Genomic DNA, 14,381 nt, shown 5'->3' with positions numbered 1-14,381 from the left:
CCTTGACATCGATACACTGTCAGTCTACTTCTCCTATTATTTTCTTCCTGAGAGAGAGTGTTGCCATTGTCTGTTCGTTAAGCTAATTAGAAGGTGCTTCTGTTGTAGCTGGTAAAAACCGTCGTATCCTGGGAAGTAGACGCCGGCGTACCTCCAGCACCCAACGGTGAGGCGGCGAATCTATTTTAAGGAGATTGTGGTATCACACAGGCTTCGGTTTGCTTCCTTTAACCATTTTATATTTTATCTGTATTTTATTCAGCATGTTATTTTTCCTGGGATTGAAGGTTTGTTTTGTTCATCTCATAATTTTGCGATATGCAATGTGAAATTATGTAATGTGAGTAGTTTTTCCCAACAGATCTTGCACTCCAGACATCATCCAATTTCACACAAATTCTCAGTATCCGAACACCAGGGATCTCTCACTTGGGTCTCCTCCAAAACAATCGACCTCCAACACCTCAAATTAGTGTTTGTTAAGGAAAATCAAGAAGAACACACTGACTTAAAAAGAATTGTTTCTTTGAAATGATCAATAAGTAATCCAAATCCCTCTTTTTTGTGTACACGGGAAAATTGAATTTAGAAATGAAAAAAAAAATCTCTGAGTTTAACTTGGATCAAAAACAGAAAACACCAAGCATACACACAAAGCGTACAAACAAAGACACACAGAAGAGAGACAGAAAGTAGAATCTCTTACAGCAATTTCAGACACCAAATCTTGAAATGGGTTTTCCCAAGTTCAAAAGAATCCACTCAAATCTTGAACTGGGTCACCTCCAAATCAATCAAAAAGTCAAGCAACGGTAAAAAAAAATGAATCACCTACGAAAGAATTCACCCAGCTAAGAACTTGACCTTTCTTCGGCCTTCCACATCTGCAAGAATTCACCCAACGATAAAACCAAGAATTCACTACAACCTACACAAATAATTTTACTTGGATCAGTAATTGATTTGGGTCTGAAGAAGAAGACGAAGAGGAAAAAAACCCAAAGCGTGAATGAAGCAACCATTGCTGCTGTTCATTTTCTGTGTAATCCAGACGACCAGGGGGACAATGGGCCGGACATCCGGTCGGTCGTCCGGTAGTCCCCACACTCACACAGTGAACTGGTGAAAGATGGGCAACGTCCTCAATTTGGTGTAAGATTTAAGTTATTTTCAATTTGATATCGTTTTGCTAAAATCATTGGAGGGCCAAAAACGATACTTTTTCACTAAATTTAAATTTGGTGATGAAGCTGAGTACATGTTGCAGATGGTTTTAGAGCAACTCCAACGGTTCAGAAAATTTTTTGTCAAATCTGAATAAAAAAAAAAAAAAATCTCTATTTGATATCGCCTGCTCCAAAGGAAAAATTTGGCATTTTATCAAACTACAGGTCAACCGGACGAGTGACTGGTCGGTCAACCGGTCAACGCAAACTGAGATTGTTCTTGAAACCTCAACTGGGAATGGTTTGTGATTGTTTGTGTTCAATTCCAAATGGGTGGGCTCTAAAACCATTGAAACTGAGCATTTTAGAGGCTGAAACGAGGATTTGAGTAATGGGTATGGTTTTAAAGGGTAGAATTTAGATTTGAAGAAGTGGGTAGTGGTGAAGAGGAGGATTGAAGGTGGAAGGTGGGATGTGAGAGTCTGGGTTTATGGAAAACATTTTTGTGAAAGCTCTTTGGGGTTTTGAGATTTCTGATCAAGTCTTGAAAAATTTGGAACGAGTTGGACACGGACGAAGGAGAGAGAGAGAGAGTGTGTTTGGGAGAAGAGAAAGGTGCTGTTGATAATTTCAACACACCTCACAAATTCTACATTGGTAGCAGGTTGAGTTGATTTCAACACACAGGGTACGCAACAAAATGGTAGATTGAGTTAATTTCCATTTCTACTGATATAATCTAAATAGAAAGTAGACCTACTTCACAAATTCAAAACACATCCCACCAGAATATCAGATGGTTATAGTACTCAACGGCATCAGAAAAATAGATGAACTCTTTGCTAACAGAGCAACTACCATGTTGCCGAAGCCTTTTCGGAGTCAATTTTGCATTAATTCAGAAAATGATTTGAACAACCAAATATATGAAGTGAATTACCATCCGGCAAAAAATGCGTTTTCACCCAAACACATCTTCATCAATGTCCAGAGCCCATCTCAATTTAAGCTCAAAATTAGTCAAAAGTCATGATTGAATAAACCAACACTGTGTTGTATTATTTTTGTGGGAATTGCTCAAGGAAAAGGACCACCGGAGGACATCGTCCGGTGGGCCCCACTTCCAGCATACACATAAAATGGTGAAATCTGGCCACTTCCTGAGTTTGGTAAAATTTTCAGACCATTCATTTTAATATCATTTTTTATGAAACTGCTGGTTGGAGACAAAAAAAAAAAAAAAAAGTTATCTTCTTTTACCAAATTCAAATTTAGTGATGATTTTGTTTAACCGTTGAACCGTTAAGATAGTATTAAGAATTCTAAATAATTTATTAAATTTTTTATTAAATTTTTCGCGTGTATATTTATAAGAATCTCACGCGTGACAGTTTTGATAAAAAAATTGATAGAGGCTATGGCATTTTCCTTTTACAAGAAGCCCAGTTGATGCAGATAATCAGCAATCCCAAGTGTGACTGCCAAAGAGATGCACTATAAACATACCAAACCTATATGTTTGATTCTGCCAGAATCCACTACCCATATATATTCCTTGGAGTTCGAGAGCAAACCTCTCTAGGGTTTCGAATTGCGTAGAAGCTCCACTTTTGCACGTACATATAGTTTTAACCTTGGGGAATGTCAACTACCGATGGAATCCTGGAGGAGCTGCTCAACGTTGAGGTCGAGCTTCAAGATGTTCAGGGTCTCTCTCTCTCTCTCTCTCTCTCTCTCTCTCTCTCTCCATGTGTATATATATGTTTAATTTGCTTTTTAGTCTCTGTTCATTCTCCGTATAAAACAGTGATAATTTTGAACATAAAAGACTTTCAATTTTTGTCCTTGAAGAAATGACACTGATTTCACTGTTAGTAATTTCAATCTGCTTTAAAATCTGAAACTTGGCCTGCTTATTACAAGTTTTAGTGGTTGAATTTGCGAACATGGCCTTTTATGTGAAGCTGTGATGTGGGTTTAATCATTAAAGCTGTGTTTGGTTGGATATTTGAGAACCGATTTGAAAAGGGAAAGGAAATTTCACACACATTTTTCCTTTCTCTTTCCAAATCGTTTCCCAAATCCTCTAACCAAACATAGTGTAAATGGTATATTGTTATCTACTTACAATTTTTGTGGCCCTTCAATGTATTTAACATAGTCTTTCAACTTTGGGATGATGAATATACTTGTGCCTTCATGTAAATAACTCTGATATGCTGTTGTTTTACCTTCTTTTGGTATGAACTTGCGGTAACTGTTTGCATGGTTGGAGAGAGTACTGATGAAAATTAAAAAAGAACTATTTTTTAAGTAATAATCTGATTTAAGCACATACAACCTGGAACAAAAAAATTTGTGTTGCTAAAGATGTTATTCTATTCAATTATAAGTTCTCCTGCAAGAGAATTATCATAGTTATTTATTGTTCTCTGGATTCTAGAAGTGAATCATTATTTATCAAAATTGGCGATAAAAAAATTATAGTTCAAAAGTAGAAGATTATCATAAAAATTCAATTGATATTTGCTTCTCTGGATTGTTGTCAATAGCTTTGCTAATTGCACCACCCCAAGTGAAAAAAAAAAAAAAAGAGGTGAAAACAGATGTTGAGCCATTATTGACTCAAAATCATATGAATTTACAGAACGTCAAATGTTTCTATCTAATTTTTCAATCACATAGCGTCTTGTCTTCATGTCTTTGTGTTCAGACCATATAAAGATATTACTTGATCGGCAAGAGAAATTGTATGAGAGACAATCTGAACTGAAGGCCCTGTTGGAAGACTGTGACGCGTCAGGTAGTCCTCGGAATGATGGCACTGCTGTTACTGTGGAGAATTGGTCAAGGCCATTTGAATGGGATTCTCAGGTTGATGATTTAAGATTCAACGTTTTTGGCATTTCCAATTATCGTGCTAATCAGCGAGAGGTCAGTGCCATTTCAGGAGTTCGTCTAATATTCTTGTAATTCTACTTTTATTTTTTTGATGGCTTCTTGTAATTCTACTTAAACAATTCCTCATTGACAAATCTTCAGTTGTGTGGTTCTGCATTTTTTCTTTGTGGAAGGGAGTCAGACCAACTTCTTACATTTTTTCTTTGTGCTTTAGTTTTATGGCATGCAGCCCTTTTTCTTGGTTTTTCTTTCTTTCCCTTGAGCCTTGTTGTTTCTTGCTGGAGAATGTCCATTCAGTTATAATTATATTTATTTTTTTTCACCCTTTTAATAAAGTTGCATTTCTTATCTTAAGATTAGAAAGAAAAAATATATCTAAGAGTCACAGGCAGGAATTAACAGTTGCCTTTGCAGTGTTATCTTTGTTTGTTTCAACTATATGTATTCTGTGCATTCTTTAGCAATTGCTAAAAAGCAGAAAGTGAAATTATGCATGAGTACTTAGTATCGGTAAAATCCTACCATTTGGTTGGATGAAACCCACGAAAAAGGTGTCTCTTGAAGTAGGATTACTTTGCGTGGGAGATCCTCTATTTTTAGAAGACTGAAGTTACGTTATTATCTAATTTTGAATGGTCATGTTTTTATGTGGTCTATAAATAAGGTTTAGATTTTTGTTTCTTCTCTTTTTCTCTTTTTGTGCAGTTGTGCATCTTTGTCTTTTTCTTTTTCTTTTGAATGGCTACAAATGTTCTAGATGTTTGTATCGGAATATATTTGACAGGAGAGGCATTTGATGTGGAAAGTGATGTTGATAAGTTGTAAGATCCAAATATAGTTACTATGTCTCGATAGCTAAACCATAGCCCAATATGTAGATATAATATATGCACTCTAAAATAGCCTCAATTCCAAGCATCCCCTGTAGAATTAATGAATTGCAAGTGGACCTTGTCATGTTAGAAGTGGTATGCTAGGACACTGGAGGTCATCAAAGTTAGAATTGAAAAACCCAGCCAACACTTCTCCTTAAAACCCAGGTATTAAGGAGAGGGAAATTGAAACCTTATAACTAGTACAGATGGGGCAACTCCAGGCCATGTGGGACACATTCCAACACACCCTCTTGGATCACAACATACAGTAGCCAGACAAATGGTACACCAGTCACAAGCTTAACCAAACTCTGATACCAAATCGAAAAACCTAGCCCACACTTCTCCTTAAAACTCAGGTATTAAGGAGAGGGAAACTGAAGCTTTATAACTAGCACAAATGGGGCAATTCCAGGTGATGTGGGACACATTCCAACAGTTACTGTATTTGTTTCACTCATGAATGTAGAGAAACAACATTTCCCCTGTTACCTTTTATGTGTCAAGTTTTTGTCCTGCTAGAAGTTCTACAGTAGAACATTCCGTGGTCTTCAAAGTTGGTATATTTGTTTTACTTTATGAATGTAGAGAAACAACATTTCCTCCATTACGTATTATGTGCCACCTTTGTTTTGCCTTCATTTTATGTTGTCATTTCCTTCATGGAAGAGATAATGGCTGATTATTATATGATCATGCTCAATTCATTGAAGAATGGGTTTGGTTCTCTTCTTCTTTTTTTTTGATGACCGGGTGTCTGGGCCAGTTTACGTGGATCGGGCAAAGCTCGATTAATCCCGGAATCCAAGCAAAGCGCCCCTTCCACGTGGATCGGGCAAATCTTGGGTAGAGCCTGCGGGCGTGGTTCTCTTCTATGGGACATCATCTGGAAAGGTTCTTTGGTCCTTTTGACCACTGACATCATTGCCTACTAACTTTTCTCAGTGATATTATCTTATTCAAAGATCACAAGAATTTCTTTGTTCTCATTTTTCTCTTTACCGGTATTACATTTTTGCATCATCTTCTGTTGTAATATCAGTGCATGTATATTGAATATTTGGGATCATTTGACGTGTATTGATTGTTTCAAAATTCTGTAGGTACATTATGTATACATATTTACTAATAATGCCCAATTATCACCAGATTGTAAATGCAATTATGAGTAGAAGAGATGTTTTGGTTATTATGGCTGCTGGTGGAGGGAAAAGTCTCTGCTACCAGCTTCCAGCTATTCTTCTGGATGGAGTTGCTCTTGTTGTCAGTCCTTTACTTTCTCTTATTCAGGATCAGGTGCTCTCAGATTTATATTAAATTTGCCTTTTTGAACCGTTGTACCAAATGAACCAGCCTTTTCTGACAACTGCAGTTCCTTCAGGTGATGGGGTTGGCTGCTTTGGGCATCCCTGCATTCAAGTTGACCTCAACAACTGCTAAAGAAGATGAAAAGTTCATATACAAAGCCCTTGAAAAAGGTGAAGGAGCACTTAAAATTTTGTATGTCACTCCGGAGAAGATATCAAAGAGCAAGAGGTTTATGTCAAAACTTGAGAAGTGCCATCATGCTGGTCGTCTGTCTCTAATTTCAATTGATGTATGTGCGAACATCTTTTTTGTGCTTTGGCCACATGTGACAGATTGTTGTGTGCCTAACTAATGGATCAATGGTAATATGTAGAAAACACTGTCTTCTGAGTTTTGTCATGGATTCTGGGTTACTTTGTTTCATTGTTATAATTTATCTGAACATAACGTTATGTTTTATCCCTTTATCATGATTTCATTTGTTAAGATAGTTCCACATAAAATTGCATCATTGGTTATGGTTAATTATTTGGTTACTTTGCAGGAAGCACATTGTTGCAGTCAGTGGGGCCATGATTTTCGTCCAGACTACAAGAATCTTAGTATCTTAAAGACTCAGTTTCCTAATGTTCCTATGGTTGCTTTGACTGTATGTTCTTTTACCTAAATGTTATTATACATGTTTCTAATTTATAGCAGCAGTTATCTCTCATTGTTTTTTGGGTGGTAATTATAAGTCTTATTCTTTGTTCATTTCCCAGGCAACAGCAACTAAGAAAGTCCAAGCAGATCTGATAGAGATGCTACACATTCCAAAATGTATTAAATTTGTTAGCACAGTGAACAGACCAAATCTTTATTATATGGTATTATTATTATGAAATTGTATTTCTATTCATACTAGTTTCTGATGAACGTTCTAACAGCTAGAACTACATCACTTACACTGCAGGTACGAGAAAAATCATCTGTTGGAAAGATGGTTATTGATGAAATTGCTGAATTTATACAAAGTTCATATCCAAATGAGGAATCTGGGATAGTTTATTGCTTCTCGAGGAAAGAGTGTGAACAGGTGTGTGTAAAGTTGGTTATTTCTGATCTTGAATCTCAATGGGGGTAAAGAATTTTGTACTTAATATATTGTGCTTTGAGATGTGATTCTTGGGATAGTATCTACTTCCTTGATTGAAGTTCAAGCTGGAAGTTCAATGTGGCACAAAGATAGTTATATTATAGTTTGTGTCTTCCACATTGTTCTATATTTACCTAGGAGCTAAAGTTCAATGCAGAGCTGTAATGATGTTTATTGTTTTCTTCACTTTGCGTTCTTTAATTGGCCACACATTAATGTTTTGGTAAAAACAATTAAAATTGTACATCTCTGAGTAATTTTGATAATGCATGTTGTTATTGACTTATTATAAATTTAATTATTATTTCTTATCCTCTGAAACAATGTAGGTTGCAAAGGAACTTCGTCAGAGAGGAATTTCAGCTGATTATTATCATGCAGATATGGATGTAAATGCTCGTGAGAAAGTTCATCAGCGGTAAACTCATTTTATTATGCCTTTATTGCTTGTGTTAATCCAATTGTGCCATTTCAGTCTATCCTATGGATGCCCTGCTGTGACTGATATATACCCCTTTTTATGCATTGGTAAGGAATAATATTTCTATTTGATTCCACTGAAACAGCCAAAATGTTTTAGTTTTTTAAGAAACTGAAATGAAACGCCAATGGAATACCAAAATTCTATTGTTTCCATTAAAACACAATAAAACCCAATGCAATATACTGAAACCATAAGTTGTGTCAACATGAATTTAGAATGTCATGAAAAGAAAATTAGTATTTTTGACTTCTTAATGGCTTTTAATATTTATGAATTATTTATCGCTTTTCGTGTAGGCTATGTAAACCTAAATTTTAACCACATTCTAGGCTAGGTGCTGTACCACTCCGTTCTTTTCCCACTGATACTGATCAATCATTTCATAACGTTGTTTGAATTTACAAAGCTGGTTTGCTACTTTTTGATAATTCATAGTTGGCAATCATTATGATTATAGAAGGCTGAGTTATTTGTCATTATGTTAATCAAGGCATATTTTGCTTTTTGGAGACTCTTATACATGTTTTATGGAACAGGTGGAGCAATAGCAAGTTGCAAGTCATTGTTGGTACGGTATGTACAGATGGCATTTTCCTGCCAATAATTTTATAGAAATCCTGCCTATCATTTTGAAACATATACTTCTTCTACAGGTAGCATTTGGAATGGGAATCAACAAGCCAGATGGTTAGTATTTTACGTGTTCTATTCTTTTGATCTATTGCTTCTCATATGAAATGATACATCAATACATGAAAGCGACCCTAAAAATGTGTTTATTTCATTATTTTGATAAAGTTTCTAATGTGCATATGAATATTATTGCCCTGCTTATTCCAGATTTAAAATTTTATATACGTTTTAGTCAGGTTTGTCATCCATCACAGCCTAAGCAAGTCAATGGAGACATACTACCAGGTTTTCACCACCTCCTAGTAAGGTTACTATTATGCTCTCTGCCCTTCTTTAATTTTGTGTCATTTCAGGAAAGTGGCCGTGCTGGGCGAGATGGACTTCCTTCTGAATGCCTACTTTATTTTAGGCCTGGTGATGTCCCGAGGCAGGTAAAAGTTGGTTTGGAATCCACGTTTATGATATTTGTTTGCCCAGTATTAGTTCTGAAGCCGATACTTCTCTGAGCAGAGCTCGATGGTTTTCTATGAGAATTCTGGATTGCAAAATCTGTATGACATAGTACGGTACTGTCAGGTATTTTGTCCTTTCAAATCATAAATGCTTTCAGTAATCTTTGCCTATTGTCAAATCATCTGGTAAATTTCATGCAATAGAAGAAGTATGTCTCACCTTTTCTAAAAGTATTTGCCAGGCAAATGGGCTCAAGTATCAGTGTGGTTAAAAGATTGATTTGACAGAATGATTTTGTCTGCTTACATCTGTAACCTCTTTCAAGATTTAATTTATTAGTCTTCTTCCTTTTTTGTCAAATTTTGTTTCCTAACCTTTGAGCAAGAATGCACGTGGTATTATTTGGCGTCTTTTTGGGCATCTGTATCCCCTCCTTTTAAAGGAGTTCCCGTGTTCTTGATCTCTAGGAATTGGGCTGCTGTTTGCCTTCCCTAGGGCTATGAATTTTATGTTTTTGTTTCGCTCTTTTTCTTTCTCTCTTTATATGAGGACTCCTTGTCCTCTTTCACATTTTTAATAAAATTTTGTTGTTGCTCAAAAAAAAAACAAAAGAAAAAAGAATGCACATGGTATTTAACTCAAAGGTATGTTTTTGGTTTGAACAATTGGAGGTAGAGCTCTAAAATTGATGCTTTTCATTAAACAAACCTGGGAGAACAACCATCTCATTTTCCTGTCTTGACATGGAAATTTCACTCTGAAAAAGATAATGCCAAAATCTGATTTACCTTGCAAGAATTTATTTGGTTATGTTCTGAAATCATGATTCAGCAGCATCTCTCACGTATGATGTTTGGTAGGTGTTTTGTAATCACCTTTCGAAAACTCTGCAGAGCGCTCTGTCTCAGCCGTTGTTTTTAGGATTTTTTTTTTTGAAAATTTTGCCTGACGGGTCGTCCGACTGGTTGACCGGAATAGCAATTTTTTTTTTTTTTTGTTGCAATTTGTATGTTAATTTTTATATAATCGAAAAAAACATTTTCTGAATTTTTTATGTGCTTTAAAATAATTTTGAGTTGTATGTTTAGTTATGAGTTGTAAATTTTTGTATCAAATATCAAATGTCACATCAACAATTCCCCACTCAAATCAAAACTCTTTTCAAAACTATTTTCAAAACTCTTTACCAAACAAATTTTCTACACTCAAATCATAATTCCAAACCCCACAAACTCAAAATACAACTCATACTCTCAAATCATAATTACAAAACACAACCAAACGCAACCTAAGATTGCCCACATGAACTCTACTCTCTATTTATTTCTTTGAGATGCCATGTTGGTAAATGGAAATAAAGCCAAAATCCGCTCAAGCTGCAAGGCCTGTTTGTTCTCATCAGCTCAAATCAGTACTAGTTGGGTTTATGTGTTTCACTTATTGTTGAACAAGTTTAATCAGATTGACTATCATAATCATTTTTGTTTTTTATATATACCTAAATCGCTAAATCTACTTAGTAACACTTTCTCCAACCATGTCAACTATGAGACTAATCATCTTTTGTGAACATCATTCCTTGTAGGCAAACAAAACCTTGTGCAGCCACTTATACACCATACAACCAGTAGTTCCTATCAAGATTTGAGATAGTGCTTGACCTTGCATGTGCGGAGGCATTTGAAATCCACCCATAGAAATTAGTATTATGCAATTGACAAATTCTTATAGTTGTCAGCTCAAAACTGATATTCTTTCTTGTTTTGCAGTCTAAAAGAGAATGCCGTCGAAGTGCTTTCTTCCATCATTTTGCCGAGCCATTACAAGACTGCAATGGTACCGTTTGTTTGTTTCAACCATGAATAATTATTTATCGTGTTTGTTTGTTTTATAAACTTGAGGAATGACAAAGTCAACTCTGTTTTTGTATTGGCTCAGGGATGTGCGACAACTGTTCGTTTTCAAGTGAGGCCAAGGAAATGGATGTCTCTGGTATAGCTATTTGACTCTAATAGATGACAGTTCATAAAAAATAAAAAAAAATCTATGATTAGTTCTGTATTTATAATAAGAAGAAAATAAATGAGGCTTCTCTGTGCCTTCCATTTTTTGATTTTTTGATCAGTAACAAGAGAAATATTATTAATTAGAGTAAAACAACATGAAGGAATTACAAATCAAACACACGCACACAGACACACACACACACAAAGGAATCAACTCTCAAAACAGAATGGTCTCAAATTGATTAGGTCCCTGAAATTCAACTCCTGCTCTATGTAATTCCAACTTGTTAATTCCATTTTTAATGCCCAAATACACAAAATACTTTCTAATTTCATGCATTGGTTTGGGCATTGGCAATTCTTAATGGCTTGCATGCTTATTGTGGGCATAATTTGCAGGACATGCAAAAGTTATGTTATCCTTGCTGCAAGATATGCAAGAGAATGATCAAAGAATAACAATGTTGCAATTGGTGGACAAGATGAAGGTTAAGCACAAGGATGCAGGTGAGCTCTATTACCTTGATGCATATGTTTAATTGGAATAGTCTATATTTGCAATTCCAATTCTAATTCTGCCAGAACTGAGTCAAAAACATAATTACTTTGTCCACACGGCACAAAAAGTGTGTTTTTTTTACTATTTTGGACTATATAATTGGCCTTCAAGTGGAGGGTGAAATTGAGGCAACTCATTTGGTATTATTGTCCTCAGTTTTTTTTCTCGTAAACTTCTGTTGTATTTAAAAACCACTACACACTTTATGTCTCTTCTTCTTCAAGCAATTATTGAGACTCATACATGAACATCCATAATACAGCAGCATTGACCTTTGTTGTTTTGACTCTTCAGGTCCAGAGATAAGGAGAGATGAATTAGAGCAACTTGTGATTCAGCTTATAGTGGATCGTGTTTTGGTAAGGAGCTCGACTCTTCAGACGTTGTATCCGTAGATGCTCATTCCATTATCGTTGTAAAAATGAGCTCATGTGTTGATGATGATTATAAATCAAATAAGACATGGAATTCAAATTTGTGAACTCTTACTTGATAAATGATGTGGGTATTTTAAATCAATTTGGAACTTTTTTTATCAACAAGAAAGAAATTTTATTAAAATATCACGACATCCACCAAAAAAAAAATAATCCAACAGGGGACAAGACATCCACCAAAAACACTAAAACACAACAAAATTACTACAAAATATCGCGTGCAACATACGACTCTCGAATCTCTAGAAATAGAAAGTAGAGTGTTATTCCCTCGAAAGGAGACTGAAACCCAAAATGAAGCCAATTAAACTATCTTATGCCATAGACTCGTGAGATCATCAATCTTCTCTTCGAAGATTATAGATTCCTTTCCAACCATTTCAATCTATGAAAAGAAATTTATAAATGAAAAAGAGTACTTTCCTTTCATTTCCTTCTAATGTGTTTAGGTTTTGATGATCCTCTTGTCTCTTGGTTGATGCATTAAATGAAATATGGTAATGTTTTTATTTTTTATTAATATATTTTGGTTTATTACCTTCTGTTTTTTTCTGCAGAAAGAAGAATTTCAGCATACAGCTTATTCTACAAATTCTTATGTAACCATAGGACCTCTTGCAAAGCAAGTATTGCAAGGTATGAATTTGATTTTTCATGTTGATCCATCATACATAATAGCTGGAACTTGGTGAGAATGTATTTCTTTGCTTGTCTGGTATTCATACACGTTTTTTTGAAGTGGGGACACTATCTTAAATTGTCTTGCCAAGGACAATTCCTAGAATTTGTACTCTTATGGACAAGTTACACTGTTACTGATGTATTCATCTCTCCTCTCTTGCATCATTAAAGCCAATTTTCATGAAAAAGTGGTATTTTACTGGTTTACACCAGTGTATACATTGGAATATTGCAATTCTTTTGCAACTTTTTGTGTTTTAATTTCAATCGCATTATATACAGGAAAGAAGATTGTTAAGCTTGAGGTTTCTCGAGAACAGAAGAGTAAAGGTGGCATAACGAAGACTTCCAAATGTAGCCTGACGTCGTCTGGATTACAGTATAAGCTTGATGAGCTGCGAAAGGAACTTTCTTCTATTCATGGGGGAATATTTCCTCATTCGGTCTTGTCAACTCAACAGATCACCATGCTAAGTACTCAGAGACCAAAGACAATAGAAGAGGTGCGTCCCCCACACTTTGATCTTCCGGTTAAAGATTTCTTTAGTATTTGACTAGCTTCCTTATGATACTCTAGTTTATAAACTGCTCCTGCAATCAGTGTAGCAATCTTAAAGAGGAATTCCACAAACAAAGAGTATCTATGGTTTATATTCACTACAACTAGAGTTTGTTGACAAGTTTCTGATTATATTTATAAAAAATTTGATTACTGTAAACAAAAAATTGTTTTGTATTGAGAAAATTGTAGATAGTTTAAAAATGAGTTGTTTTCACTTGTTTTGAAAACAAGTTTTCATTCTTTCCTCCCCCCAATCCCTCCAGCCACCCCCCCATCACCTATCATAACATCCAACCACCCCCACCTCTGGCCACCACCCACTGCCCATCACCACATCCGGCCACCATCACAAGCAAACCTCCTCTGACCATTAGCGCCGGGAAACCTCCTCCGGCCACCCACTTCCACTTATTTTCAAAACAAGTTTTTGAAACATGTATGTACAAAACATGTTTTGTGTTTTCATTTTTATTAAAAATAAAACATAAATATGTTTAATGTTTTCTGTAAACAAAAAAACCTTAAATTTTACTAGACGACACCCTCATTGATTCATAAAGTGGCGCCTCATGTATGCAAAACACATGCCCACACATTCTACAGTTGCTCTTAAAGGGAGTCATGCCAAACTTTGATGTTAGAGTTGACCAATTTTGTTGATCCAATTGTTGTCATGGCTTGTCATGCGCGACCAATCGTAGTAGTTGCCCATCTAACTGATCACCCTAAACCAATAGACTTCTATTGTTTCTTGCAGTTGGAGAAGATGATTGGAAAGTTGAAGACGGAAAAGTATGGGAGTAGAATCCTTGAAGAAATTGGAAATTACGAGTCTAACCATCCGCCTGATAGTGATTTGGTGGATGAAGAAGGGCAAGACAGTGGAAACAGACCCATGAAGAGGCGGAAAATTAAAAAAGCTCTTGTTCTCATTGAGAGTAGTGAAGAAGAAGAAGCATGAAAGTTTTGAGAGATGTCTCTGTAAGTTCCTGCTTAGCATTCTTGTAGAGAAATGAAAATCTGTATACCTACCTATCTATGAACGATTAAAATCTGAAATTTTGTGGAAACAAGTTGGCGTACTGTTGGCGCTCTCTTTTCTCTCTTCTTCAGGTAATTACAAAAGAAGTCATGTGCTATTATGAAATATCATAAAAAGTAATGTTATGCAGATTATCAAA

The 14,381-nt window shown here is 35.5% G+C and overlaps 1 protein-coding gene across 2 annotated transcripts; it reads left to right on the top strand.

Annotated features, from left to right (window-relative positions):
* Nucleotides 1-2,561: 2,561 nt before the first annotated feature.
* Nucleotides 2,562-14,381, top strand: RECQL2 (RECQ helicase L2). 2 transcript variants are annotated; one of them, XM_028224530.2, is made up of 20 exons: nucleotides 2,562-2,874; nucleotides 3,880-4,100; nucleotides 6,092-6,238; nucleotides 6,324-6,539; nucleotides 6,795-6,899; nucleotides 7,012-7,116; nucleotides 7,203-7,325; nucleotides 7,715-7,803; nucleotides 8,406-8,442; nucleotides 8,523-8,556; nucleotides 8,735-8,787; nucleotides 8,856-8,933; nucleotides 9,013-9,078; nucleotides 10,725-10,791; nucleotides 10,894-10,947; nucleotides 11,361-11,468; nucleotides 11,815-11,879; nucleotides 12,515-12,593; nucleotides 12,921-13,141; nucleotides 13,958-14,381. In XM_028224530.2, exons 1-20 carry the CDS (start codon nucleotides 2,808-2,810, stop codon nucleotides 14,159-14,161), a joined length of 2,139 nt encoding a protein of 712 aa, XP_028080331.2. In that variant the 5' UTR covers nucleotides 2,562-2,807; the 3' UTR covers nucleotides 14,162-14,381. The 2 variants fall into 2 exon arrangements, with proteins under 2 accessions (XP_028080331.2, XP_082757356.1); XM_082901230.1 differs by having other exon boundaries at nucleotides 2,612-2,874; nucleotides 6,046-6,238.

Source organism: Camellia sinensis, chromosome 13, assembly GCF_055761805.1.
Source record: "Camellia sinensis isolate YWXY chromosome 13, ASM5576180v1, whole genome shotgun sequence".
Taxonomy (NCBI): domain Eukaryota; kingdom Viridiplantae; phylum Streptophyta; class Magnoliopsida; order Ericales; family Theaceae; genus Camellia; species Camellia sinensis.
The sequence above is the reverse complement of the archived record's forward strand: the minus strand, read 5'-3'. Positions and strand labels throughout refer to the sequence as shown.